Source organism: Diuraphis noxia, unplaced genomic scaffold, assembly GCF_037042655.1.
Source record: "Diuraphis noxia isolate RWA-SAM2 unplaced genomic scaffold, SU_Dnox_SAM2 contig0001, whole genome shotgun sequence".
NCBI lineage: Eukaryota > Metazoa > Arthropoda > Insecta > Hemiptera > Aphididae > Diuraphis > Diuraphis noxia.
In genome coordinates this window covers 76,682,187-76,708,575 of record NW_028301711.1, presented here as the reverse complement: position 1 = coordinate 76,708,575, position 26,389 = coordinate 76,682,187, and the positions used below count along the sequence as shown (strand labels likewise).

The 26,389-nt window shown below is 37.4% G+C and overlaps 5 protein-coding genes across 5 annotated transcripts; 2 read left to right on the top strand and 3 right to left on the bottom strand.

The window, feature by feature from the left end:
- Nucleotides 1-6,167: 6,167 nt before the first annotated feature.
- Nucleotides 6,168-6,713, bottom strand: LOC149061764 (uncharacterized). The gene is made up of 4 exons (XM_089216179.1): nucleotides 6,621-6,713; nucleotides 6,490-6,561; nucleotides 6,375-6,432; nucleotides 6,168-6,310 (listed from the first exon to the last, which is right to left on the bottom strand). Exons 1-4 carry the CDS (start codon nucleotides 6,711-6,713, stop codon nucleotides 6,168-6,170), a joined length of 366 nt encoding a protein of 121 aa, XP_089072305.1.
- Nucleotides 6,714-16,531: 9,818 nt separating this feature from the next.
- LOC149061763 (uncharacterized) lies at nucleotides 16,532-18,106 on the top strand. The gene is made up of 2 exons (XM_089217744.1): nucleotides 16,532-16,706; nucleotides 16,764-18,106. Exons 1-2 carry the CDS (start codon nucleotides 16,616-16,618, stop codon nucleotides 17,471-17,473), a joined length of 801 nt encoding a protein of 266 aa, XP_089073870.1. The 5' UTR covers nucleotides 16,532-16,615; the 3' UTR covers nucleotides 17,474-18,106.
- A 556-nt stretch (nucleotides 18,107-18,662) lies between these two features.
- Nucleotides 18,663-19,934, top strand: LOC149061762 (uncharacterized). Its single transcript, XM_089215106.1, has one exon. It carries the CDS (start codon nucleotides 18,663-18,665, stop codon nucleotides 19,932-19,934), a length of 1,272 nt encoding a protein of 423 aa, XP_089071232.1.
- Nucleotides 19,935-20,037: 103 nt separating this feature from the next.
- LOC149061761 (uncharacterized) lies at nucleotides 20,038-20,946 on the bottom strand. The gene is made up of 2 exons (XM_089217761.1): nucleotides 20,227-20,946; nucleotides 20,038-20,167 (listed from the first exon to the last, which is right to left on the bottom strand). Exons 1-2 carry the CDS (start codon nucleotides 20,830-20,832, stop codon nucleotides 20,084-20,086), a joined length of 690 nt encoding a protein of 229 aa, XP_089073887.1. The 5' UTR covers nucleotides 20,833-20,946; the 3' UTR covers nucleotides 20,038-20,083.
- Nucleotides 20,947-21,001: 55 nt separating this feature from the next.
- On the bottom strand, nucleotides 21,002-22,241 carry LOC149061760 (uncharacterized). Its single transcript, XM_089217760.1, has 4 exons — nucleotides 21,546-22,241; nucleotides 21,378-21,476; nucleotides 21,227-21,316; nucleotides 21,002-21,172 (listed from the first exon to the last, which is right to left on the bottom strand). The coding sequence occupies exons 1-4, from the start codon at nucleotides 22,239-22,241 to the stop codon at nucleotides 21,101-21,103; spliced, it is 957 nt and encodes a 318-aa protein (XP_089073886.1). The 3' UTR covers nucleotides 21,002-21,100.
- Nucleotides 22,242-26,389: the final 4,148 nt, after the last annotated feature.

Genomic DNA, 26,389 nt, shown 5'->3' with positions numbered 1-26,389 from the left:
TAGAGAATTTTCCTGGCTTTCCGAATATACTATCTAATCGCTTCGCCACCTCCCGGAACATTTTCAAAAAAATTAAAAACCGAAGGCCGCCTGTACCGATCGATCGTCTGAAATACGGTCCACTGGCCGTTCCCGTGCTACTTGCTGTGTAACCTAAACCCGTGTGCACTCTAGATTCATATTTAACTTGTAGAGAATTTTCCTGGCTTTCCGAATTTACTATCGAATCAATTCGCTACTTCCCGGAACATTTTCAAAAAAATTATAAACCGATGGCCGCCTGTACCGATTGATCGTCTGAAATACAGTCCACTGGCCGTTCCCGCGCTACTTGCTGTGTAACCTAAACCCGTGTGCACTCTAGATTCATATTTAACTTGTAGAAAATTTTCCTGGCTTTCCGAATATACTATCGAATCGCTTCGCTATCTCCCGAAACATTTAAAAAAAAATTAAGAACCGAAGGCCGCCTGTACCAATTGATCGTCTGAAATACGGTCCACTGGCCGTTCCCGTGCTACTTGCTGTGTAACCTAAACCCGTGTGCACTCTAGATTCATATTTAACTTGTAGAGAATTTTCCTGGCTTTCCGAATTTACTATCGAATCAATTCGCTACTTCCCGGAACATTTTCAAAAAAATTATAAACCGATGGCCGCCTGTACCGATTGATCGTCTGAAATACAGTCCACTGGCCGTTCCCGCGCTACTTGCTGTGTAACCTAAACCCGTGTGCACTCTAGATTCATATTTAACTTGTAGAAAATTTTCCTGGCTTTCCGAATATACTATCGAATCGCTTCGCTATCTCCCGAAACATTTAAAAAAAAATTAAGAACCGAAGGCCGCCTGTACCAATTGATCGTCTGAAATACGGTCCACTGGCCGTTCCCGCGCTACTTGCTGTGTAACCTAAACCCGTGTGCACTCTAGATTCATATTTAACTTGTAGATAATTTTCCTGGCTTTCCGAATATTTTATCTAATCGCTTTGCCACCTCCCGGAACATTGTCAAAAAAATTAAAAACCGAAGGCCGCCTGTACCGATCGATCGTCTGAAATACAGTCCACTGGCCTTTCCCGCGCTTATTGCTGTTCAACCTAAACCCGTGTGAACTCTAGATTCATATTTAACTTGTAGAGAATTTTCCTGGCTTTCCGAATATACTATCGAATCGCTTCGCCACCTCCCGGAACATTTTCAAAAAAATTAAAAACCGAAGGCCGCCTGTACCAATTGATCGTCTGAAATACGGTCCTCTGGCCGTTCCCGCGCTACTTGCTGTGTAACCTAAACCCGTGTGCACTCTAGATTCATATTTAACTTGTAGATAATTTTCCTGGCTTTCCGAATATTTTATCTAATCGCTTTGCCACCTCCCGGAACATTGTCAAAAAAATTAAAAACCGAAGGCCGCCTGTACCGATCGATCGTCTGAAATACAGTCCACTGGCCTTTCCCGCGCTTATTGCTGTTCAACCTAAACCCGTGTGAACTCTAGATTCATATTTAACTTGTAGAGAATTTTCCTGGCTTTCCGAATATACTATCGAATCGCTTCGCCACCTCCCGGAACATTTTCAAAAAAATTAATAACCGAAGGCCGCCTGTACCGATCGATCGTCTGAAATACGGTCCACTGGCCGTTCCCGAGCTACTTGCTGTGTAACCTAAACCCGTGTTCACTCTAGATTCATATTTAACTTGTAGAAAATTTTCCTGGCTTTCCGAATATACTATCGAATCGCTTGGCTATCTCTCTGAAACATTTTCAAAAAAATTATAAACCGATGGCCGCCTGTACCGATTGATCGTCTGAAATACAGTCCACTGGCCGTTCCCGAGCTACTTGCTGTGTAACCTAAACCCGTGTTCACTCTAGATTCATATTTAACTTGTAGAAAATTTTCCTGGCTTTCCGAATATACTATCGAATCGCTTCGCTATCTCCCGAAACATTTAAAAAAAAATTAAGAACCGAAGGCCGCCTGTACCAATTGATCGTCTGAAATACAGTCCACTGGCCTTTCCCGCGCTTATTGCTGTTCAACCTAAACCCGTGTGAACTCAAGATTCATATTTAACTTGTAGAGAATTTTCCTGGCTTTCCGAATATACTATCGAATCGCTTCGCCACCTCCCGGAACATTTTCAAAAAAATTAAAAACCGAAGGCCGCCTGTACCGATCGATCGTCTGAAATACGGTCCACTGGCCGTTCCCGAGCTACTTGCTGTGTAACCTAAACCCGTGTTCACTCTAGATTCATATTTAACTTGTAGAAAATTTTCCTGGCTTTCCGAATATACTATCGAATCGCTTGGCTATCTCTCTGAAACATTTAAAAAAAAATTAAAAACCGAAGGCCGCCTGTACCAATTGATCGTCTGAAATACAGTCCACTGGCCTTTCCCGCGCTTATTGCTGTGTAACCTAAACCCGTGTGCACTCTAGATTCATATTTAACTTGTAGAGAATTTTCCTGGCTTTCCGAATATACTATCTAATCGCTTCGCCACCTCCCGGAACATTTTCAAAAAAATTAAAAACCGAAGGCCGCCTGTACCGATCGATCGTCTGAAATACGGTCCACTGGCCGTTCCCGTGCTACTTGCTGTGTAACCTAAACCCGTGTGCACTCTAGATTCATATTTAACTTGTAGAGAATTTTCCTGGCTTTCCGAATTTACTATCGAATCAATTCGCTACTTCCCGGAACATTTTCAAAAAAATTATAAACCGATGGCCGCCTGTACCGATTGATCGTCTGAAATACAGTCCACTGGCCGTTCCCGCGCTACTTGCTGTGTAACCTAAACCCGTGTGCACTCTAGATTCATATTTAACTTGTAGAAAATTTTCCTGGCTTTCCGAATATACTATCGAATCGCTTCGCTATCTCCCGAAACATTTAAAAAAAAATTAAGAACCGAAGGCCGCCTGTACCAATTGATCGTCTGAAATACGGTCCACTGGCCGTTCCCGTGCTACTTGCTGTGTAACCTAAACCCGTGTGCACTCTAGATTCATATTTAACTTGTAGAGAATTTTCCTGGCTTTCCGAATTTACTATCGAATCAATTCGCTACTTCCCGGAACATTTTCAAAAAAATTATAAACCGATGGCCGCCTGTACCGATTGATCGTCTGAAATACAGTCCACTGGCCGTTCCCGCGCTACTTGCTGTGTAACCTAAACCCGTGTGCACTCTAGATTCATATTTAACTTGTAGAAAATTTTCCTGGCTTTCCGAATATACTATCGAATCGCTTCGCTATCTCCCGAAACATTTAAAAAAAAATTAAGAACCGAAGGCCGCCTGTACCAATTGATCGTCTGAAATACGGTCCACTGGCCGTTCCCGCGCTACTTGCTGTGTAACCTAAACCCGTGTGCACTCTAGATTCATATTTAACTTGTAGATAATTTTCCTGGCTTTCCGAATATTTTATCTAATCGCTTTGCCACCTCCCGGAACATTGTCAAAAAAATTAAAAACCGAAGGCCGCCTGTACCGATCGATCGTCTGAAATACAGTCCACTGGCCTTTCCCGCGCTTATTGCTGTTCAACCTAAACCCGTGTGAACTCTAGATTCATATTTAACTTGTAGAGAATTTTCCTGGCTTTCCGAATATACTATCGAATCGCTTCGCCACCTCCCGGAACATTTTCAAAAAAATTAAAAACCGAAGGCCGCCTGTACCGATCGATCGTCTGAAATACGGTCCACTGGCCGTTCCCGAGCTACTTGCTGTGTAACCTAAACCCGTGTTCACTCTAGATTCATATTTAACTTGTAGAAAATTTTCCTGGCTTTCCGAATATACTATCGAATCGCTTGGCTATCTCTCTGAAACATTTAAAAAAAAATTAAAAACCGAAGGCCGCCTGTACCGATCGATCGTCTGAAATACAGTCCACTGGCCTTTCCCGCGCTTATTGCTGTTCAACCTAAACCCGTGTGAACTCTAGATTCATATTTAACTTGTAGAGAATTTTCCTGGCTTTCCGAATTTACTATCGAATCGCTTCGCCACCTCCCGGAACATTGTCAAAAAAATTAAAAACCGAAGGCTGCCTGTATCGATCGATCGTCTGAAATACAGTCCACTGGCCTTTCCCGCGCTACTTGCTGTGTAACCTAAACCCGTGTGCACTCTAGATTCATATTTAACTTGTAGAAAATTTTCCTGGCTTTCCGAATATACTATCGAATCGCTTCGCTATCTCCCGAAACATTTAAAAAAAAATTAAGAACCGAAGGCCGCCTGTACCAATTGATCGTCTGAAATACGGTCCACTGGCCGTTCCCGCGCTACTTGCTGTGTAACCTAAACCCGTGTGCACTCTAGATTCATATTTAACTTGTAGATAATTTTCCTGGCTTTCCGAATATTTTATCTAATCGCTTTGCCACCTCCCGGAACATTGTCAAAAAAATTAAAAACCGAAGGCCGCCTGTACCGATCGATCGTCTGAAATACAGTCCACTGGCCTTTCCCGCGCTTATTGCTGTTCAACCTAAACCCGTGTGAACTCTAGATTCATATTTAACTTGTAGAGAATTTTCCTGGCTTTCCGAATATACTATCGAATCGCTTCGCCACCTCCCGGAACATTTTCAAAAAAATTAATAACCGAAGGCCGCCTGTACCGATCGATCGTCTGAAATACGGTCCACTGGCCGTTCCCGAGCTACTTGCTGTGTAACCTAAACCCGTGTTCACTCTAGATTCATATTTAACTTGTAGAAAATTTTCCTGGCTTTCCGAATATACTATCGAATCGCTTGGCTATCTCTCTGAAACATTTAAAAAAAAATTAAAAACCGAAGGCCGCCTGTACCAATTGATCGTCTGAAATACAGTCCACTGGCCTTTCCCGCGCTTATTGCTGTGTAACCTAAACCCGTGTGCACTCTAGATTCATATTTAACTTGTAGAGAATTTTCCTGGCTTTCCGAATATACTATCTAATCGCTTCGCCACCTCCCGGAACATTTTCAAAAAAATTAAAAACCGAAGGCCGCCTGTACCGATCGATCGTCTGAAATACGGTCCACTGGCCGTTCCCGTGCTACTTGCTGTGTAACCTAAACCCGTGTGCACTCTAGATTCATATTTAACTTGTAGAGAATTTTCCTGGCTTTCCGAATTTACTATCGAATCAATTCGCTACCTCCCGGAACATTTTCAAAAAAATTATAAACCGATGGCCGCCTGTACCGATTGATCGTCTGAAATACAGTCCACTGGCCGTTCCCGCGCTACTTGCTGTGTAACCTAAACCCGTGTGCACTCTAGATTCATATTTAACTTGTAGAAAATTTTCCTGGCTTTCCGAATATACTATCGAATCGCTTCGCTATCTCCCGAAACATTTAAAAAAAAATTAAAAACCGAAGGCCGCCTGTACCAATTGATCGTCTGAAATACGGTCCACTGGCCGTTCCCGCGCTACTTGCTGTGTAACCTAAACCCGTGTGCACTCTAGATTCATATTTAACTTGTAGATAATTTTCCTGGCTTTCCGAATATTTTATCTAATCGCTTCGCCACCTCCCGGAACATTGTCAAAAAAATTAAAATCCGAAGGCCGCCTGTACCGATCGATCGTCTGAAATACAGTCCACTGGCCTTTCCCGCGCTTATTGCTGTTCAACCTAAACCCGTGTGAGTAGGGTAAAAAAGCCACTACTGGAACCACCGCCACCGCCACCACCACCACAGCCACCGCCACCGCCACCGCCACCGCCACCGCCACCGCCACCACATCCCACCGCCACCGCCACCACATCCCACCGCCACCACATCCCACCGCCACCGCTCCCCGCCCCAGCAAACACATCACACCGCCACTACATCCCACCGCCACCACATCCCACCGCCACCACATCCCACCGCTCCCTGCCCCGCCATAGGTGCCGCCGTCATCCGACGAAGATTTATAAATACGTATATATTTTTTATTTTTTATTTTTTTTTTTTTTTTTGAGAAAGAAAAGGTGCAATATTTGTTTAAGGCAAAAGGTTACAAAAATATATAATATAATATATTTTTCTAATGTAAAATTGATAGATTAATAAATCATGTTATATATATATATGTATAGTTTTTTTATTATAATGAATTTTTTATTTAACAATTAATATATAATAGGTGTTAGGTATTAGATTCAATACAAGCTTTTAGTAGTAATTTTTCATCATTTGCGTATTCTTCACCCCAGACAAATCTTTCCAGTGCTTCAAGACAAATATCATCAGCCTCTTCACAGCCCCAAAAGTCGATATCATTTTGTTTATCTATGATAATAGTACATATTTTGTATACTCAATGCATAAAACAATAATAAAATGAACATAATACCGTTTGTTTGTTGTTGGCCAACACAATCGTCAGATTTATGCCTAGCGTCGTTTCTAACCTAAAACAGCATAATATAAAGTTGGTAAGTACTACAATAATATTTTGTCATACTAACTTCGGCAACAGAAATATTGTCTTCCTGGCTTAATAAATGTTCATAAAACACACGTCTCGGTGTATTTGATAGCTAAAAAATATACATAGATTTATATAGATATATAATATCGTATGTATAAATAAACTTGCCATTTCATCAAACTCTCCATTCGCTAAAAAGTCAATGAAGCCCGCTGAAACGTTAGGTGTGTTTATATCAGATGCTTGACTGTTGTACGACATTTTAAAAAAAAATCTTGGAAACGTTGAAATTTTTTAATGTGTATAAAAAATTATTAGGCACATGAAAAGTATTCACGATGAACGCAAATGATGCATATACTCAGTACCGTGGATTCGATTAACATGACTGTAGTGACCATGTTTGTCTACATTATTTTATTACACGGGGTGTGTGTGTGGGTGGGTGTGTGTGTGTGTGTGTGTGTGTGTGTGTGTGTGGGTGACACAAAGTCCATGCCGGCATTGTGTGCAGGCATTTGTGACTTTGTGTGGGTGACAGTATGCCACCGAGATGTTTTCGCACACTCAAAATTGCAATTCGACACGTGCATCAGGTAGACAAAGAAGCTGCTATAATTTTTTTTTTTTTTTAATATCCAACACTTAAAATCCCTCCCATTTCAATATGAATTAAAAATAATGAAACATTATCTTATTAAATCAGTATAAGTCGTAATTTGTACTAAAAAGGTTTTGTGTTATTAAAAGATGTTTAATTTCAAAGTGATATTTTTAAATTTTTTCATAAATACACTAGGATTCGATCGTCGCAATCGTCCTCAAAATGAATTCAATATTCCTTTCTTATTTCAGCCGTAAGTTTAATATTATCATTGTTATTATTATTAATAATATGGTTAATGAAATAATAGTAATAATTTATTACTATTATTTCATTAACCATATTTGATGTTTAGTATTGAACCAATCATACCGCCACCACCAATCGATTTAGACCATGTTTTCTGGATGATAGAGCAGATTATAGCCGACGCTAATGCCCAAACAGAAAATACACAACAACAACATTTTTTTTATTTCGTGAGTTTTATATTATTATAATATTTTTTTTTTTTTCTAACATCTAAATTATTTATAGTAGTGACGACGAAGAAATGTCAGAAGTGTTTTCTCCAAACATATCATCGGATGAAGATTTGTAATAATAAATGATATTTTAATGAATTTTTTTTTATTTTTTCAAATATTATATAATACAAGTTAAAAAAAAAAAAAACTTAATCTACGGCTTGATTTATATTTCTCTTTTGATATGATTGCCTTTGGTCTGTAGACATCAGGATAAAACTACTCCGGTAAGGCTGATGCTCTTAACCATCCCCTTGCCAGCTGTTCAGTTGCATTAAGTGTCAGTTGGGCTACAAAACACGGCTTTCTTGTTGGTATAGCGTCACTGATTGTCGCCGGATCGATGTGCAGCAAATAGTCTGTCAATACATCTAATTTGGTATTCTTGGGTATTGGCATTAAAGTTCCGAGAGCTCCACAAATTTCACATGCCTGTAGTAATACTTTACCCCGTATTTCATTTATTTTTGTATTAATTACTTCTTGTATGTTGTCCTTTATGTGCAATAAACGAGATACATTTTCTTCACTCAGCTGAATACACTGGTCATCGAGTATGCATTTAATTGAAAAATAGTTGGATACACGGCATTTGACTACCGACACGACCTTGTTTTCGTCTGAACGAAGATACTTTGACTCCATGAACGTTTTCTTCTCGAGAACAGGTATAAGCGATTCAAAAAATTCGGTACTCATTTTCACGCGTTGAGAATTTACGTTAATATGAACAACACAATTCATTAAAGAGGCTGGATCGATCCCTATATTTAAAAACACGTTGTCATCCAAGAAAAAGGTTGAACAGTCAATAAGTTGATTAGACATTATGAAACACTGGAGGTTATAAGCACCAATTCTGAGAGACAAGGCTACACTGAGATTTATAATAAGTACCTATTACGTTTCATGAAAAATTAAAACACTATTAAGCATTTTTTTTTTTTTTTTTTTTTTTTCTGGTAATACGAGAATGCTGACATATTTTTTTTTTCTCTCTCTTCGTTATATACGGGTATTGTACAGTATCACTGATTTAGTACTGTTTTCACAGTGATATCGCTCTGGTGTGTTTATTGAAATAATAATTCAAAATGTTTAAATGTGATCAATGTGTTTCTGTTTTCTCGCGGAAAGATGCTTTGTTCAGGCATATAAAGTACCATAGTAGTACTAAACAATTTACGTGTACTATTTGTCTAAATAATTTTACTAGAAACGATTCTCTCCAACGACACATGAAAAGTATTCACGGTGAGTAAATTTTATACAATATTAGGATTCTATCGGTGAAAATATTATTTTTATCACTATGCTTATATTATTTTCAACCGCTCGCGAGCGTGTGTGTGTGTGCGCGCGCTCGCGCGCTATATTCCAACCATATAACACTGATTTTTATTTTTCACTTAATAAATTAATACTCGTATAATAAAATATGCTATCCGAGCGTTAAAAGGGGTTTAGTATATACAACCCTACGTACATGATAGTAGTATTTAATTCGCGTTTGAAATAACAGTATTGTTCCATTTTAGGTATTTTAAACAGTAATGCACAGACTATTACAACTACAGCTACAAGTAATGCACAGCCAATTACAACTTCAGCTACAACTACAAGTATGATTTATATACATATTTATAGTTAAATAATTTACATAATTTATATTTTGCAGATGATACAACCTTTGAAGATGATGATGATTTTTGTATTGCAGTGTTAGATGAGACCGAAAAAAATGGATTGAGTGAAAGTATGTATATTATATCAAATGTTTTGATCTTATACTAAATTAAAATTTTTAACATAGATGATAACAACGGGTTTGATGACGGCAACGATGATGTATGTCTTGAAGCGTTGGACAGGGCCGAAAAAAGTGGCTTATTTGAAAGTACGATACATATTATAATTTTATGACAATATTTATTTGTTTGTTTTTTCAGATCGGTCTAGAATGATTGAAATATCTGATAATATTTACGTCGAGGATATACCACCTGGCTCTTCGAACCAATGTATGTATGTATAATATTATCTTTAGTTATATGACCCGTTTATTCAATTAATTATTTTAGGTACACCCAGGCGAAATCATAAGCGTCCAGTGCCTGAACAATCGAGATACGATGGTATTTATAGTTATAACTTTTTAGTTTTAATATTATACTTATATATATATTTTTTTTTTTTATGTAGTTAATAATTCCGAAACATCGACCTATAATATAAGAACAAAACGTCGTAGATTATTAGAAGTTTTACAAGGTGGTTTTAATTTAATCAATTCTTCTTTAAACGAGATATGCAGAGAATATTATACAAGAAATTTCGACACCCAATTATTAAATTATAAAACATTTTTAAATAACACTAAACCACATTTAATCCAGTTAATTAACAGTTTTGACGGCGAAATAAAATACAACCTGAAATTGGAAGCGACATACCACAATCCTAAAATTCCCGAATCTGATGAAAACAGGGCTTTCAAAACTGCGGCAAAAGAATTTTTTCTGGCTAATGATATTCACAAACAAATAGAACAAGATTATAATAAATTACTGGAGGAACAGGAAGTGTATAAGTCAAAAGGCAGTGGACTTACACTTAAATCTATTGATGGGCTGCTAGTAGGTATCTATAAATATATTCCGTTAAGAGGGTCGTCATACATACAACTTCCGAATGACATAAAATTAAAAAAGTGTGTGATTAATTGTCAAAACAGCGATGACATGTGTTTCAAATATTCAATTCTATCTAGACATGTCAATCAACACATTGCTCATAGAGTAGGAAAACATTACGACGATCTCGAAAACCTCTACGATTTTTCTCATTTAATTTATCCGGTAAACTATAAAGACATAAAGAAACAATTTGAAAAATTCAATCCGACAGTTTCAGTTAATGTTTACGGATTAAAAAACGGATCCCGAACAATACAGAACAAACATGCATCAAATAAACCTGATATGACTATCGTATATCCCCTTAAAACATCTACGGAAAAAGATAACCACTACGATTTGCTATTAATATCTAATAACACGAAACATCACTTCTGTTTGATAACCAATTTTTCGAGACTTATTAATAATCAAATGACGTCAAACAAACATTATTCGGAGTATTGCAAAAGATGTTTATCTAAATTTAACAACACACCAGCAAAAACCGCTATTGAGGGCCTGCGTTACCACAAGCAATTCTGCGGGGATCATGAATCAATTTCGCCGATTATGCCAACACCTAACACAAAAGTCAAGTTTGATAAAGTGGAACATACTCAGTTCCACCCGTTCATAATATTCGCTGATTTTGAAAGTATACTAGAAAAAAATAATGCTAATGCAGGTCCTAACACTAAGCTTATTCAAAACCATAATTGTATGAGTTATTGTATACATGTAGTATCAAATAACGTTCCTGAAGCGCTGTTGAAAAAATTTAAAATACCTAGGAAACCTATTGTTTATAGAGGAAATGAAAATACGAGTTACGATTCGATAGCTCTGCGATTCGTGAAAGATGTAACCGAAATTGCAAATCGAATTGATATGCTTTTATGTACAAATATAAGTATTAAGATGACAGCGGAAGACATTTTAAAACACTCTAAAGCAACAAAATGTCAGGTGTGCGATAAATCGTTTGTTTTAAACGATGTCACTAAAGTTGAAGATCATTGTCACTTAATTGGGAAGTTTAGGTGTACATTGTGCAGTTCGTGCAACCTTAAACTGAAGCGTCCGGACTTTGTGGCATGTGTGTTTCATAATTTATCAAATTACGATGCACATTTTATCGTTCGACAACTTTGGTTTGACAATAAAAAAATTTCAGTCATCCCCAACAGCGAGGAGAAGTATATTTCATTCACAAAACATATTAATAACCGGTTTAGTATTAGATTTATAGATTCGTTGAGGTTTATGAGCTCGAGTTTGTCCAGCTTGGCAAATGATTTAGTTGCGGCAGGTCAAGACAAATTTAATGAAACGTCGAAAGTATTCACAAAAGATGAATTACCATTAACAACGCGAAAAGGTTGTTTTCCTTATGAATATTTGAGCGATTGGGACAAACTAAACGAAACATCTCTTCCGGCCAAACATACATTTTATTCCTCGCTTCAGGATGAGCACATTCCAGACGAAGATTATGAACATGCACTTAAAGTATGGGATAAATTTAAGTGTAAAAATCTGGGTGAATACAGTGACTTGTATTTAAAAATTGACACCCTCATACTGGCAGATGTGTTTCAAAATTTTAGAAATTTATGTTTTAAAATTTACGGCCTCGACCCGGCTTATTATTACACTGCCCCAGGGTTTTCTTTTGCATGTATGTTAAAACATACTAAAGTCGAGATTGAGTTAATATCTGATTATACGATGTTGCTCGCGGTGGAGAAAGGAATCAGGGGTGGAATGACGCAGGCTAGCAAACGATATTCAAAGGCTAATCATCCTGACGCAACCAGTTACGATTCCAATAAAGAACATAATTACATTATATACATTGATGCATGCAATTTGTACGGGTGGTCTATGAAGAAAAAATTACCTTTAAATAATTTTAAATGGTATGAAGGCGACGTTAATTCGGCGTTATCATTGTTAGAACAACTGGATGAAAATTCAAATATGGGTTTGATCTACGATGTTGATGTGTCATATCCCGATACTTTGCACGATGAGCACAATGATTTACCTTATTTACCGGAAAGAACAAAACCTGATGGCAGCAATGTTACAAAATTATTTGCGACGTTCCACGTCAAGAAACATTATGTTGTTCATTATATGGCACTCAAACAGTCAATTTCGGCGGGACTAGTAGTGGATAAGGTACACAGAGTCGTACAATTTAATCAAACTGCTTGGCTTGCACCGTATATAGATAAGAACACAGAAATGAGAAAAAATGCAAAAAATAAATTCGAGGAAAATTTTTTTAAGCATATGAATAATGCCGTAAGTTAAGATAGAACTAATTATTATTATTATTATTATTAATATGTAATGATTTATTTATTTATTTTTACAGATATTTGGAAAAACGATGGAATCTAAACGCAATCGCAAAAAAATTGAACTCGTCACTGACGCCTTGAGGATGCAAAAACTTGTTAACAAACCTACGTTTAAGGACGTCACAATATATAGTGAAAATTTGTGTGCTGTACACCTGAAGAACATAGAAATAACATTTGACAAACCTATTGCATGCGGGATGGCTATATTAGATATTTCAAAAACTCTAATGTACGACTTCCATTATAATGTCATGAAAAAACATTACAAGAATAATATTTCTTTAATGTACATGGACACAGGTATTTTTATTCTTTGTATATAAATACTAAATATTCAATTACATTATTAATTTTTTCAGACTCATTCGTATATGATGTTGTAACAAACGATTATTACAATGACCTCGCATCCAATCCCGATATATTACATCGCATGGACACGTCGAATTTACCAAAACATCACCCATGCTATCGAGAAGAAAGAAAAAAGGTTCCCGGGATGTTCACCGATGAAGTTGAAGGGGAATTCATTGATGAGTTTGTAGCTCTTAGAGCTAAATCGTATGCCTTTTCAGTGTCTGGTTTAGAGACAATCAAAGCCAAGGGTGTCAAAAAACATGTAATTAAAAATAACTTGACGTTAGAAGACCATAAGAAATGCCTGTTTAATGAAATCGGTCAAGATCCATTCAGAGAAATGTATTCTATACGATCATATAAACATAGAATCCATACTATCTTATCTAAAAAGCTCGCACTGAATTCTTATGACGACAAACGGTATGTGCTCGAAGATGGAATTAACACATTAGCTCATGGTCATTACAGAATCGAGTGACTTGAGCTATATAATATATATCATTAAATAATAATTTAATTATATGTTTTACTCAATATGATGGAGAGCCTACAACAAATAAAAACACGGAGTCTTCATTATATTTTTTTTTCTTTATTTATAAACTTGCAATTTTAATCAATTGAAAATATGTATATAATATATATATATATATATAGTGTAATTTTACAATGTAGAAAAAAAAAAATTATAATCTTAAAAATTATTAACATACCATTTTTTTAATGCAAATACTTTATACAATGTACATTGTTTTGGATTGAAATCCTTATGAAAAATACAGCATGGTAGTGTTTCTCCGTTCAATTGACAAATCCGTGGACATTCAAAATTTTCAAAGTTGAATACTGTGGCATGTGGCATAAACTCGTTGATAATCTGTTGTTTTTGAGAGCCCTTAACGTAAACTCTATCGAATTTTAACGATTGAAATATTTTCTGTATTTCTCCATACTCTACATCACCATATTCCAACGTTAAACCGTGATATAAACGCTTCAGCCAACTGTTTACGCTTCGACTTTTTGCATCTTGTTTTAAAGATGTATGTTTAAATATCCAGTGTTGGTTGGACCATGTTTCAGTATCTACTATAGACATTTCTTTGATAAAGTACTTGTTGTTGACTCCGAGAATGCACTGAACGTCCAAGATAGCCGACGACATGGTGTGACATAAAATGGAATTTTTTAAATAATAATAATTCGTTGTACCGAACGGATTGACTTCTGAACAACCACTGAAACTATTTTTTAACATCGTCCTTATGTATCCATGAATTATGGGAATTGGCAAATCCCACCCACTTGGCATATATCTGGTCCCCCTTCTTTCGTACAATTTTTTCAATTAAATAATCATTTGGATAATTGGTTTTAGATAATTCTTCGGTGTAAAAACAGCCGGCTATTGGGCCATCATTATAATCGTGTAACTGATAAGTTGGTGGTATTGTTTTATTTATTTTTACTATTGTAAATATTTCTGTTGACCAATTGGGTAAATACCCTTTTGTGAAAACTCCTTTGTGAATGCTTATTCGAACTTTATCGCCGACATGAAATTTTACTTTTCTATTAGTGATTGTACGTTGTTTCAAAGTAACTAGTGAAGGATTTTCGTCTGCCTGCAATGGTGTCATCCCAATCGTTCTGTGTTTCGCATTGTTGTAATTATTGATTAGGTCAGGTAAAATTGATATCCATTCTTGTGAACCCAGAGCAGTAAATTCTCTATACATGTTTGTTTTTAAAGTTCGATTAAACCTTTCCACAAAACAGGCTTTTGTCGTGGAATATGTGCTATACTTTTTTATATTATGCTTAGTCATTAACATGTCAAACTTTGAATTATAAAATTCTTTGCCATTATCTACCTGCAACAGTTTGGGCGACCTATCTACAAGTATTGTAGACATGGCTTTGGTCACTTCACACCCTGTTTTTGTTTTCAATGGTACGGCCCAGGCGAATTTCGTAAAACAATCAATCACACAGAGAATATAATTATATCCTTTGTTTTTCTTTGAAAGTGTAATCATCTCGACCAAGTCAGCCTGCCACAAATCGTTTTTTCCATACACATTTACTCTTCGCCTCGTATAATTTTTCCTAGCCGGTCTGTGAAGTTCGATAGCTATGTTTCGTTTATACATTTGGTATTTTCCTTGTTATACCAGATTCGTACAGTTCTTCAAAAATAGATAATATTTCGTTTGAAACCCCAGTGTTTCCAGCAGATTGAGAGGCTAAAAGAAGTCGCAACCTATCAACCAGCTCATTTGGGTCATTCCAATATACTAAATCATGTGTTTGTAATTTCACTCCCATTCCTGATGGAAATAGCTTGCGAATAATTTGTGTATATTTTGTACCACCTTTCTTAATTTTTGCACCGTCCTGTGTCAAATGTGCTGAAGTTTGTATTAGTATTTCTTTATATGTATTTAAATCATTATCAGTATATTGCATTGGATATCTGAAACATAATAACTCAACAAGTCCAGGCGTTAGCTGATAAGACGTATCTTTGATAATTATTGCGTTGTTTTTGAATTTTACTTCTTCTTGACCTAACTTGCTTTTTCCATTAGAATATTTTTTTGGACCATATATTTTATCTTTTTCCTCTTCTTCTAATGTACGAAAAATTTCAGACTGGCTATCGGATGCTATATATGGGGTACCTTCAGCTATAATTTCATTATTACCGGCTTCGGAATTTTGTAATTTGTTCAACGGTTCGATTATTGGTTTAAATGTTTGCGTTACATAAGATTGAATATCAGCTTCGCCTCTTTTCAATGCTTCAAATTTACGTTTAATGTTTTTCTTGGCAATAACTAATTCGTTCAACACTGCACTTCTGTCTTCCATGGTTGAGAATGAACTACATTGTTTTATACAACGACAAATGTGTCGAAACCGTGTCGATACCGTCCGTTGTCACGTTCACAGTCTTTACTTATCACGACGAAATTAAATCTCCCCCTACTCCAACACAAAGTACAAAACTCTTTAAATTCAGAATAGTTCATATCACCCGAACAGTGTTCCATATAAACGTGTTTTAAATTAGTCTCGTCTTGCTTGAATAATATAATCATGTTGCTATTATCTCGAATAAGTTGTTTGGGTATGCGAGCGAATGATTGTGCTAGATAGAACACGTCGATATTGTTGTGTCTACAACGCGTGTAGTAAGAACGTACGATATTTTGATTTTCACATAAAATATCGTCAAATATAAAAACAGAATCTGGTAATGCTTTTTCTGGTGGGATAACCTCGTCGTTTTCGTGAAAAGTGAATAACTGAACGCCCTCTACATCTTTTAAAATTTCACAAAGCATTTTATATTTAGGTTGATCGAGTGTTTTCGAATATATATAAACGTTGTGAAAACGTATACCATTGATGTTAGTCAATAAAGCATAAATCAAATTTGTTTTGCCGCATCCGGAAGGCCCGACAACTAAAGCACGACAAGTATTCGGTAAAAGCTTCCCATGCCTCGATTGGAGACTCGTAGGCGGGTCGACATTTTCCACTGTGAGTTTTATTTCTTGATCTACAAACTTCATTATAAATACTTGGGTAATCTCTGTAATCTAATCATTACACGATGTCACCCGTTCGAAGAAACAACAAGAATAAAGGCGGAGGTATCGTGAACACTCTTATAAACAAATTACCATTTGAACTTCATTTACCGGGTAATTATAAACCATACAACACACATAACATTCAATATAATCGACTCATAATTTTAGGTTATCAGTACTGCGGCCCAGGTACAAAATTGAAAAAACGATTAGATCGCGGCGATAAAGGTATCAACCCCCTAGACTCGTTGTGTAAAGAACACGATATCGCTTATGATCACAGCAACTCTTTGACTGATCGTCAAAAAGCAGATTATATATTAGAAAACCAGGCTTGGAATAGATTCAAGTCAAAAGATTCTAATTTAAAAGAAAAGGCAGCAGCGTGGTTGGTCACTACTGGCATGAAGGCAAAACGAAAAATGGGTGCTGGATGTGGATTCAACGCAGCAGTCAAGGCAGCTAAAAATGTATTAAAAAAAAATATGAAAGAAAAAAACATGATGAAATTAACAAAAAAATGTTTTGTGGCAGCTAAAAAAATATTTCTTAAAAACAGCAAGAAAGCTCGGGTACCTCGTGTTATACCTTTACCGAAAACTGGAGGAATGTTACCACTGATACCAATTTTTGCCGGTTTATCCGCACTCGGAGCGCTGACGGGGGGTATTGCTAACGTCGTAAAGACCGTTAGCGAATTCAATAGAAATGAACCTACACATTTGGGCAGAGGTTTATACCTCGCCCCTAATAAAGGTGGCTCGTATAAGATCGAGAAAGGTAAAGGACTATATCTCTCTTCACAAGGAGGTAGTTCGTATAAAAGAAAGGGAGTCCATAAATCTGTGAAGAAAACCGTAAAAAGGAAAAAAAACTAATTACTACGTTACCCAAAAGAGCTTTGTACGATTATGAAATTATAAAACACGCGCACATAATGAAAATACCTCATTTCATCGGAGTGTTTTCCAGAGATAGGTTACCTAAACGTCCTAAGCATAAAGAATCGGCTGTTATCAATTTGGACGTTGAAAAAAGTACCGGAACTCATTGGGTAGCGTATAAGAAAATCGGAAAACAAGTAGAATATTACGACAGTTTTGGAAATCTACCACCACCACTGGAACTACAATCGTACCTCAGCGGATGTAAAATACAATATAATTACACTAGGCATCAACGTTATAACACATATAATTGTGGTCATTTGTGTTTGAAATTTTTATCATGTACACGATAACATTAAACGGTAATTCCAGCGAAATGTCTTGTGATATTTTCCCGCCGTTAGAAGTACAAAATACCTCTCAGCTGTGTCTTTTAAGCCTGCAAACACATAATTCTATACCAAACGTAGAACCGGATTGCAATACAATAGGTTTTCACGATTCACTCGGAAAATGTGTGACTGTGACTATACCTACGGGATCGTACGAAATAATTAACTTGGAGTCGATGATTCAAAAACTATTACCGAATCATGTTACTTTGTTTCAACTCAAGGCCGATGGTAGCACATTGAAATGCTCCATGACGTGTAGTCATGATGTTGATTTCACTATTGAACATAATATATCGAAAATATTAGGGTTTGAGAATAAAGTTTATTCTGCCAAGACACTACACGAATCTGAACGGATAGTCAACATAATGAAAGTTAACTGTATAAAAATAGATTGCAATCTAATTTCTGGTTCATTCAGTAATGGTATACCGAGCCAGACTATACACGAGTTTTTCCCTTCTTCGCCGCCTGGACATAAAATCATAGAAGTCCCAAAACATTTAGTTTTCTACCGGCTTAATTCTTCGTCTATAAGTAAAGTGAATATAGTACTAAGAGATCAAGATAATAATTTGATCAATTTAAGAGGGGAGCCAATCACAGTTCGTATACAAATTAAACATTAAAATGGCTATTAAGTTCAACAGCTATATAAAAAGAAATGCTATCAAGAGTCGCTACAGTTCTACTAACAAGATTAATACGTCGAGACGTACGCCGATTGTAAAGAAACTAACAAAGAACAATCTATCATTTCTACGGTCTTTAAAAGTTCTATAATCATGGATGACATGTATTTGGACGTGGCCGGCGGATATGAAGATGAATGCAAAATAACTCAAATGCAGTACCACTCTTTCCTCCCCTATTCTTCGACAGCTTTATCCAATAACGACGAAATTAGAATATCCATTCAAAATATGGACGCTTACACTCTCCCCTGCGAGAGCTATCTCTATATTGAAGGTAAATTAAATATACCGGCAGATATTGCATCACATGCGAACGAAATTAATGCGAACGAAATTAATTTTACAAATAATGGTTTGGCGTTTTTGTTTTCTGAAATCCGGTATGAAATTAACGGTGTTGAAATACAAAAATTAAAATCTCCTGGAATATCATCGAGTCTTAAAGGGTTTTGCTCACACACACCGAATGAATTGAACAATCTAAAAAATGCTGCTTGGGACGTAGAAATGAATGTCAGTGAAAATAAAAATTTCACGTTAAATAACAAATTTGCTGGTTGTATCCCGCTCAAACACTTGTTAGGATTTTGTGAAGATTATAAAAAAATACTACTCAACTGCAACCAACAAATCATTTTAAACAGATCGTCTACGGACTCTGATGCGTTGTACGTTTCCGAGACCACTGCGAATGACAATAAAGAAAAACTCAAAAAAGTAGTGATTGAGCTGAGTAAAATTATTTGGAAGATGCCGGTTATCAGGGTGAGTGACAAAGAAAAAATAAAACTATTAAAAGTATTAGACTCTCGTAAACAACTCTCGTGTGCGTTCAGAAATTGGGACTTGTGCGAATATCCGGTTCTCCCTCAGAACACTTCTCATTCGTGGACGGTTAAATCGAGCAGTTTGCTCGAGAAACCCAGATTTGCATTAATTGGCTTTCAAACAGATCGAAAAAATAATTTATTTAATCCGTCTGGACGATTCGATCACTGTTACCTGAAAAACCTTAAAATACATCTAAATTCTGAAGTGTATCCATACGAAGATTTCCGTTCAGATTTCACAAACAACGTTACGGCCATTTTATATAAAGCATATACAGATTTCCAAAAATCATACTACGATAGAGAATATAGTGAGCCTCTACTGTCAAAAACCATTTTTGAACAATACGTACCAATCATAGTCGTAGATTTATCACGACAAAACGACAACGTAAAATCGTCGACTGTTGATTTACGCATCGAGTTCGAAACAGGCAAAGCCATTCCAGCGAAGACTGCAGCTTATTGTCTCATTTTACACGATCAAATTATAACTTATAACCCTTTTAATGGCGATGTAAGGAAATTGTAAATAGTTTTTAAATAAAAATACATTTTTTAAACATCACGTTGTTTTTTATTATCATCGACCAAAGCCACAATAAAAATGTAAGTATAAAATATTACATTTTTTTTTTTTTATTTATGTACCAAAGTCACAATAAAATATTACATAATTAATTATTTTCCAAAACTCAATCTACGGCTTGCTATTTCCCTTTCACGTGCTACGAATGCTCTTGTCTTAGGTCTGCTGACTTCAGGCTAAAAAAAAATTGTTTTTGTTTAGTATAAAATAATATGCAAAAATATGTTTGTATTACCTCAATTTTTGCCGAATAAGATAACCAGCCTCTTGCTAATTGTTTGAGTGCTTTGATTTTCAAATCTGCTATTAAGCAAGTACCTGCGACTGGAATACATTCTTTCAGTTTCCTAACTTCGATGCGGTTCAAATAATCTTCAACATCGGTTATGGCTGTATCTTTAGATAACGGCATTTCCTTTCCGAGAAACATTGAAATCTTACATGCCTGATCCAATGCAGTGGGCCGTGTGTACATTGTTTTCATCTGAATAACTTCTTCAATGGCACCACTTAACTGTAAGATCCTTGCAACATTCCCTTTTGTCAACTGCACATTCTGGTCTTGAAGCAAACATTTGATTGACAGTATGTTGTTGCCGTTGCATTCTTCGATTGACATCAATTTAAACTCCTCTAACAGTAAATGTGATGGTAGTGAAAAATTGATGTTTTTAAGTAATACATTAAGCGATTCATATAAGTCCACACTCATTTTTACACATTGCATGTTACTTGTAATACATACAACACAATTTAACAAAAAATCCGGATCTAGACCTATATTTATAAGAATATTATCGTCCACGAAAAAAGTCGAACAGTCGATAAGTTGACTAGCCATTATGATGGATCAAACGCACAAATTGTCACTTCTTGAAGAGCGGGTTACGACTGACTTGTCCTATGCTCGTGTCACACGTTTTATGCAGTGCTGCCGTGTGGAGCGGGGATTAATCCCTACTCTATCCTTTATGGTGGGGATATGTATAACGAAATGAATAACACACATGTTATGATATAAAGAATATTTATTATCATCATTAATAAGATATTATTAAATAAAAAATTAATTTCGTATTCCTCTGAGTTGATTGAGACTTGCCGTCTGTTTAGTCAAACAAAGATGGTGGGGATGGTGAAAATCTGTTAAAGTAAGTCGGCCCATCGTTCTCGTCAACAGCCTGTAATAAAAATTTATCAATATCCGTTTATCAAGTAAATAATGTGTGTATTACCATAGGTTTGATTTTCCGAATTGGTGCCCTCGTTGGTAAACTCGAACGTGTTGAAAAGTATTCTCGAAACCCCCTTTCCTCGTCAGCACCCTAAAAATAAAATAACGGTTAACTCGAGAAAAATATTTTTTTTTTTTAATTTTTAAATTACCCGTAACTGTGATAAATCGTTTTCGTCATGTATAATCGACGGTGACAAAATTGAGTATCTTGGTGGCGATATGTCAACGTTAAAAGCTTCCGTTTTATTCTGTAATAAAAATAAGTAATCATGATACGAAAATTTTAACTATCGAAATATTTAAATAAATTTTCATACATTTATAGAGTTATTCAGCTTTTCCATCCATTTGATTGCCAGCTGTTCAGTTGCGAGTAATTTTATCTGATGTATGAAACTCTGTTTGTTTTTCGGTATATGGCTTGTGATTAATTCGGCATGAATTCCTTTTGTTATTGAAACTACTTCTTCAAGTTTCGCTGCTTTATCAACATTAAAATCGGTTTTAAGGTAGTCGGTTATTTGATCGATTTGATTTAAAATAATAGGTCGTGTGATGGCGATTTTCATTGTTATGGTTTCAAGAATTGTGCTCTCTAAATCTTGAATTGTCATAAGATCTCTTCGATTTAATATAGTTCTACATCCGTCTATTTTTTTAGACTCCATGACCAAAACATGCTCTCCCTTATATACCATACTCGTGAGCAATACAAATTCATCTTCCAAAAAAATAATTTTTTTATAACGTACAGTAGTATCCAGAATGTAAGATAAAACATGGCCCATCACTGAGTAAATACGCCTCAAGAAGTCTGGAGAAATATTTACATAGCGCGACGGTGTAATTATTTGCACGACGATATTGAACTCATCTTTTGAATCGAAACCAACGTTTAAAAATTTACGGTTTTCAAAATCGATTGTAAAATTAGTGCAATCGATAAGTTCAGTCGGAGATGTAGGCGCAACATATTTGTACATCCGATTCATTTCACTGATTGATCCACCCATAATAAAACTGTTATAAAACTCGCGACTTGACACTGTTAAAACAAAACTAAGACTGAATGTTCATACACTGAATTATTAACTAATTGTTTCGAGTATGGTGAGGATAATAACTTATAGTGGGGAAACGGTTCTGTAGTGGGAGACTATATCAAGTATACCTAATATGAGTGTTTTATATATGTATACCGTGGGTTAGGTCACGTCCGACGGCGGAACCTATGGCGGGGCAGGGAGCGGTGGGATGTGGTGGCGGTGGGATGTGGTGGCGGTGTGATGTTGTGGCGGGGCGGGGAGCGGTGTACCGACGGCGGCACCTATGGCTTGTCAAGGTGCGGTGGGATGTGGTGGCGGTGGGATGTGGTGGCGGTGGGATGTGGTGGCGGTGACGGTGGGATGTGGTGGCGGTGGCGGTGGCGGTGGCGGTGGCGGTGGCTGTGGTGGTGGTGGCGGTGGCGGTGGTTCCAGTAGTGGCTTTTTTACCCTACTCGTGTGAACTCTAGATTCATATTTAACTTGTAGAGAATTTTCCTGGCTTTCCGAATATACTATCGAATCGCTTCGCCACCTCCCGGAACATTTTCAAAAAAATTAAAAACCGAAGGCCGCCTGTACCGATCGATCGTCTGAAATACGGTCCACTGGCCGTTCCCGAGCTACTTGCTGTGTAACCTAAACCCGTGTTCACTCTAGATTCATAATTAACTTGTAGAAAATTTTCCTGGCTTTCCGAATATACTATCGAATCGCTTGGCTATCTCCCGAAACATTTAAAAAAAAATTAAAAACCGAAGGCCGCCTGTACCAATTGATCGTCTGAAATACGGTCCACTGGCCGTTCCCGCGCTACTTGCTGTGTAACCTAAACCCGTGTGCACTCTAGATTCATATTTAACTTGTAGATAATTTTCCTGGCTTTCCGAATATTTTATCTAATCGCTTCGCCACCTCCCGGAACATTGTCAAAAAAATTAAAAACCGAAGGCCGCCTGTACCGATCGATCGTCTGAAATACGGTCCACTGGCCGTTCCCGAGCTACTTGCTGTGTAACCTAAACCCGTGTTCACTCTAGATTCATATTTAACTTGTAGAAAATTTTCCTGGCTTTCCGAATATACTATCGAATCGCTTGGCTATCTCCCGAAACATTTAAAAAAAAATTAAAAACCGAAGGCCGCCTGTACCAATTGATCGTCTGAAATACGGTCCACTGGCCGTTCCCGCGCTACTTGCTGTGTAACCTAAACCCGTGTGCACTCTAGATTCATATTTAACTTGTAGAGAATTTTCCTGGCTTTCCGAATATACTATCGAATCGCTTCGCCACCTCCCGGAACATTGTCAAAAAAATTAAAAACCGAAGGCTGCCTGTACCGATCGATCGTCTGAAATACGGTCCACTGGCCGTTCCCGCGCTACTTGCTGTGTAACCTAAACCCGTGTGCACTCTAGATTCATATTTATCTGGTAGAGAAATTTCCTGGCTTTCCGAATATACTATCGAATCGCTAGACCACCTCCCGGAACATTGTCAAAAAAATTATAAACCAACGGCCACCTGTACCGATCGATCGTCTGAAATACGGTCCACTGGCCGTTCCCGAGCTACTTGCTGTGTAACCTAAACCCGTGTGCACTCTAGATTCATATTTAACTTGTAGAAAATTTTCCTGGCTTTCCGAATATACTATCGAATCGCTTCGCTATCTCCCGAAACATTTAAAAAAAAATTAAAAACCGAAGGCCGCCTGTACCAATTGATCGTCTGAAATACGGTCCACTGGCCGTTCCCGCGCTACTTGCTGTGTAACCTAAACCCGTGTGCACTCTAGATTCATATTTAACTGAAAGAGAGTTTTCCTGGCTTTCCGAATATACTATCGAAACGCTAGACCACCTCCCGGAACATTGTCAAAAAAATTATAAACCGAAGGCTGCCTGTACCGATCGATCGTCTGAAATACAGTCCACTGGCCTTTCCCGCGCTACTTGCTGTGTAACCTAAACCCGTGTGCACTCTAGATTCATATTTAACTTGTAGAAAATTTTCCTGGCTTTCCGAATATACTATCGAATCGCTTCGCTATCTCCCGAAACATTTAAAAAAAAATTAAGAACCGAAGGCCGCCTGTACCAATTGATCGTCTGAAATACGGTCCACTGGCCGTTCCCGCGCTACTTGCTGTGTAACCTAAACCCGTGTGCACTCTAGATTCATATTTAACTTGTAGATAATTTTCCTGGCTTTCCGAATATTTTATCTACTCGCTTCGCCAGCTCCCGGAACATTGTCAAAAAAATTAAAAACCGAAGGCCGCCTGTACCGATCGATCGTCTGAAATACAGTCCACTGGCCTTTCCCGCGCTTATTGCTGTTCAACCTAAACCCGTGTGAACTCTAGATTCATATTTAACTTGTAGAGAATTTTCCTGGCTTTCCGAATATACTATCGAATCGCTTCGCCACCTCCCGGAACATTTTCAAAAAAATTATAAACCGATGGCCGCCTGTACCGATTGATCGTCTGAAATACAGTCCACTGGCCGTTCCCGCGCTACTTGCTGTGTAACCTAAACCCGTGTGCACTCTAGATTCATATTTAACTTGTAGAAAATTTTCCTGGCTTTCCGAATATACTATCGAATCGCTTCGCCACCTCCCGGAACATTTTCAAAAAAATTATAAACCGATGGCCGCCTGTACCGATTGATCGTCTGAAATACAGTCCACTGGCCGTTCCCGCGCTACTTGCTGTGTAACCTAAACCCGTGTGCACTCTAGATTCATATTTAACTTGTAGAAAATTTTCCTGGCTTTCCGAATATACTATCGAATCGCTTCGCTATTTCCCGAAAAGTTTAAAAAAAAATTAAAAACCGAAGGCCGCCTGTACCAATTGATCGTCTGAAATACGGTTCACTGGCCGTTCCCGCGCTACTTGCTGTGTAACCTAAACCCGTGTGCACTCTAGATTCATATTTAACTTGTAGAGAATTTTCCTGGCTTTCCGAATATACTATCTAATCGCTTCGCCACCTCCCGGAACATTTTCAAAAAAATTAAAAACCGAAGGCCACCTGTACCGATCGATCGTCTGAAATACGGTCCACTGGCCGTTCCCGCGCTACTTGCTGTGTAACCTAAACCCGTGTGCAATCTAGATTCATATTTACCCCTTAGAGAATTTTCCTGGCTTTCCGAATATACTATCGAATCGCTAGACCACCTTCCGGAACATTTTCAAAAAAATTAAAAACCGAAGGCCGTCTGTACCGATCGATCGTCTGAAATACGGTCCACTGGCCTTTCCCGCGCTACTTGCTGTGTAACCTAAACCCGTGTGCACTCTAGATTCATATTTAACTTGTAGAAAATTTTCCTGGCTTTCCGAATATACTATCGAATCGCTTCGCTATCTCCCGAAACATTTAAAAAAAAATTAAGAACCGAAGGCCGCCTGTACCAATTGATCGTCTGAAATACGGTCCACTGGCCGTTCCCGCGCTACTTGCTGTGTAACCTAAACCCGTGTGCACTCTAGATTCATATTTAACTTGTAGATAATTTTCCTGGCTTTCCGAATATTTTATCTAATCGCTTTGCCACCTCCCGGAACATTGTCAAAAAAATTAAAAACCGAAGGCCGCCTGTACCGATCGATCGTCTGAAATACAGTCCACTGGCCTTTCCCGCGCTTATTGCTGTTCAACCTAAACCCGTGTGAACTCTAGATTCATATTTATCTTGTAGAGAATTTTCCTGGCTTTCCGAATATACTATCGAATCGCTTCGCCACCTCCCGGAACATTTTCAAAAAAATTAAAAACCGAAGGCCGCCTGTACCGATCGATCGTCTGAAATACGGTCCACTGGCCGTTCCCGAGCTACTTGCTGTGTAACCTAAACCCGTGTTCACTCTAGATTCATATTTAACTTGTAGAAAATTTTCCTGGCTTTCCGAATATACTATCGAATCGCTTGGCTATCTCTCTGAAACATTTAAAAAAAAATTAAAAACCGAAGGCCGCCTGTACCAATTGATCGTCTGAAATACAGTCCACTGGCCTTTCCCGCGCTTATTGCTGTGTAACCTAAACCCGTGTGCACTCTAGATTCATATTTAACTTGTAGAGAATTTTCCTGGCTTTC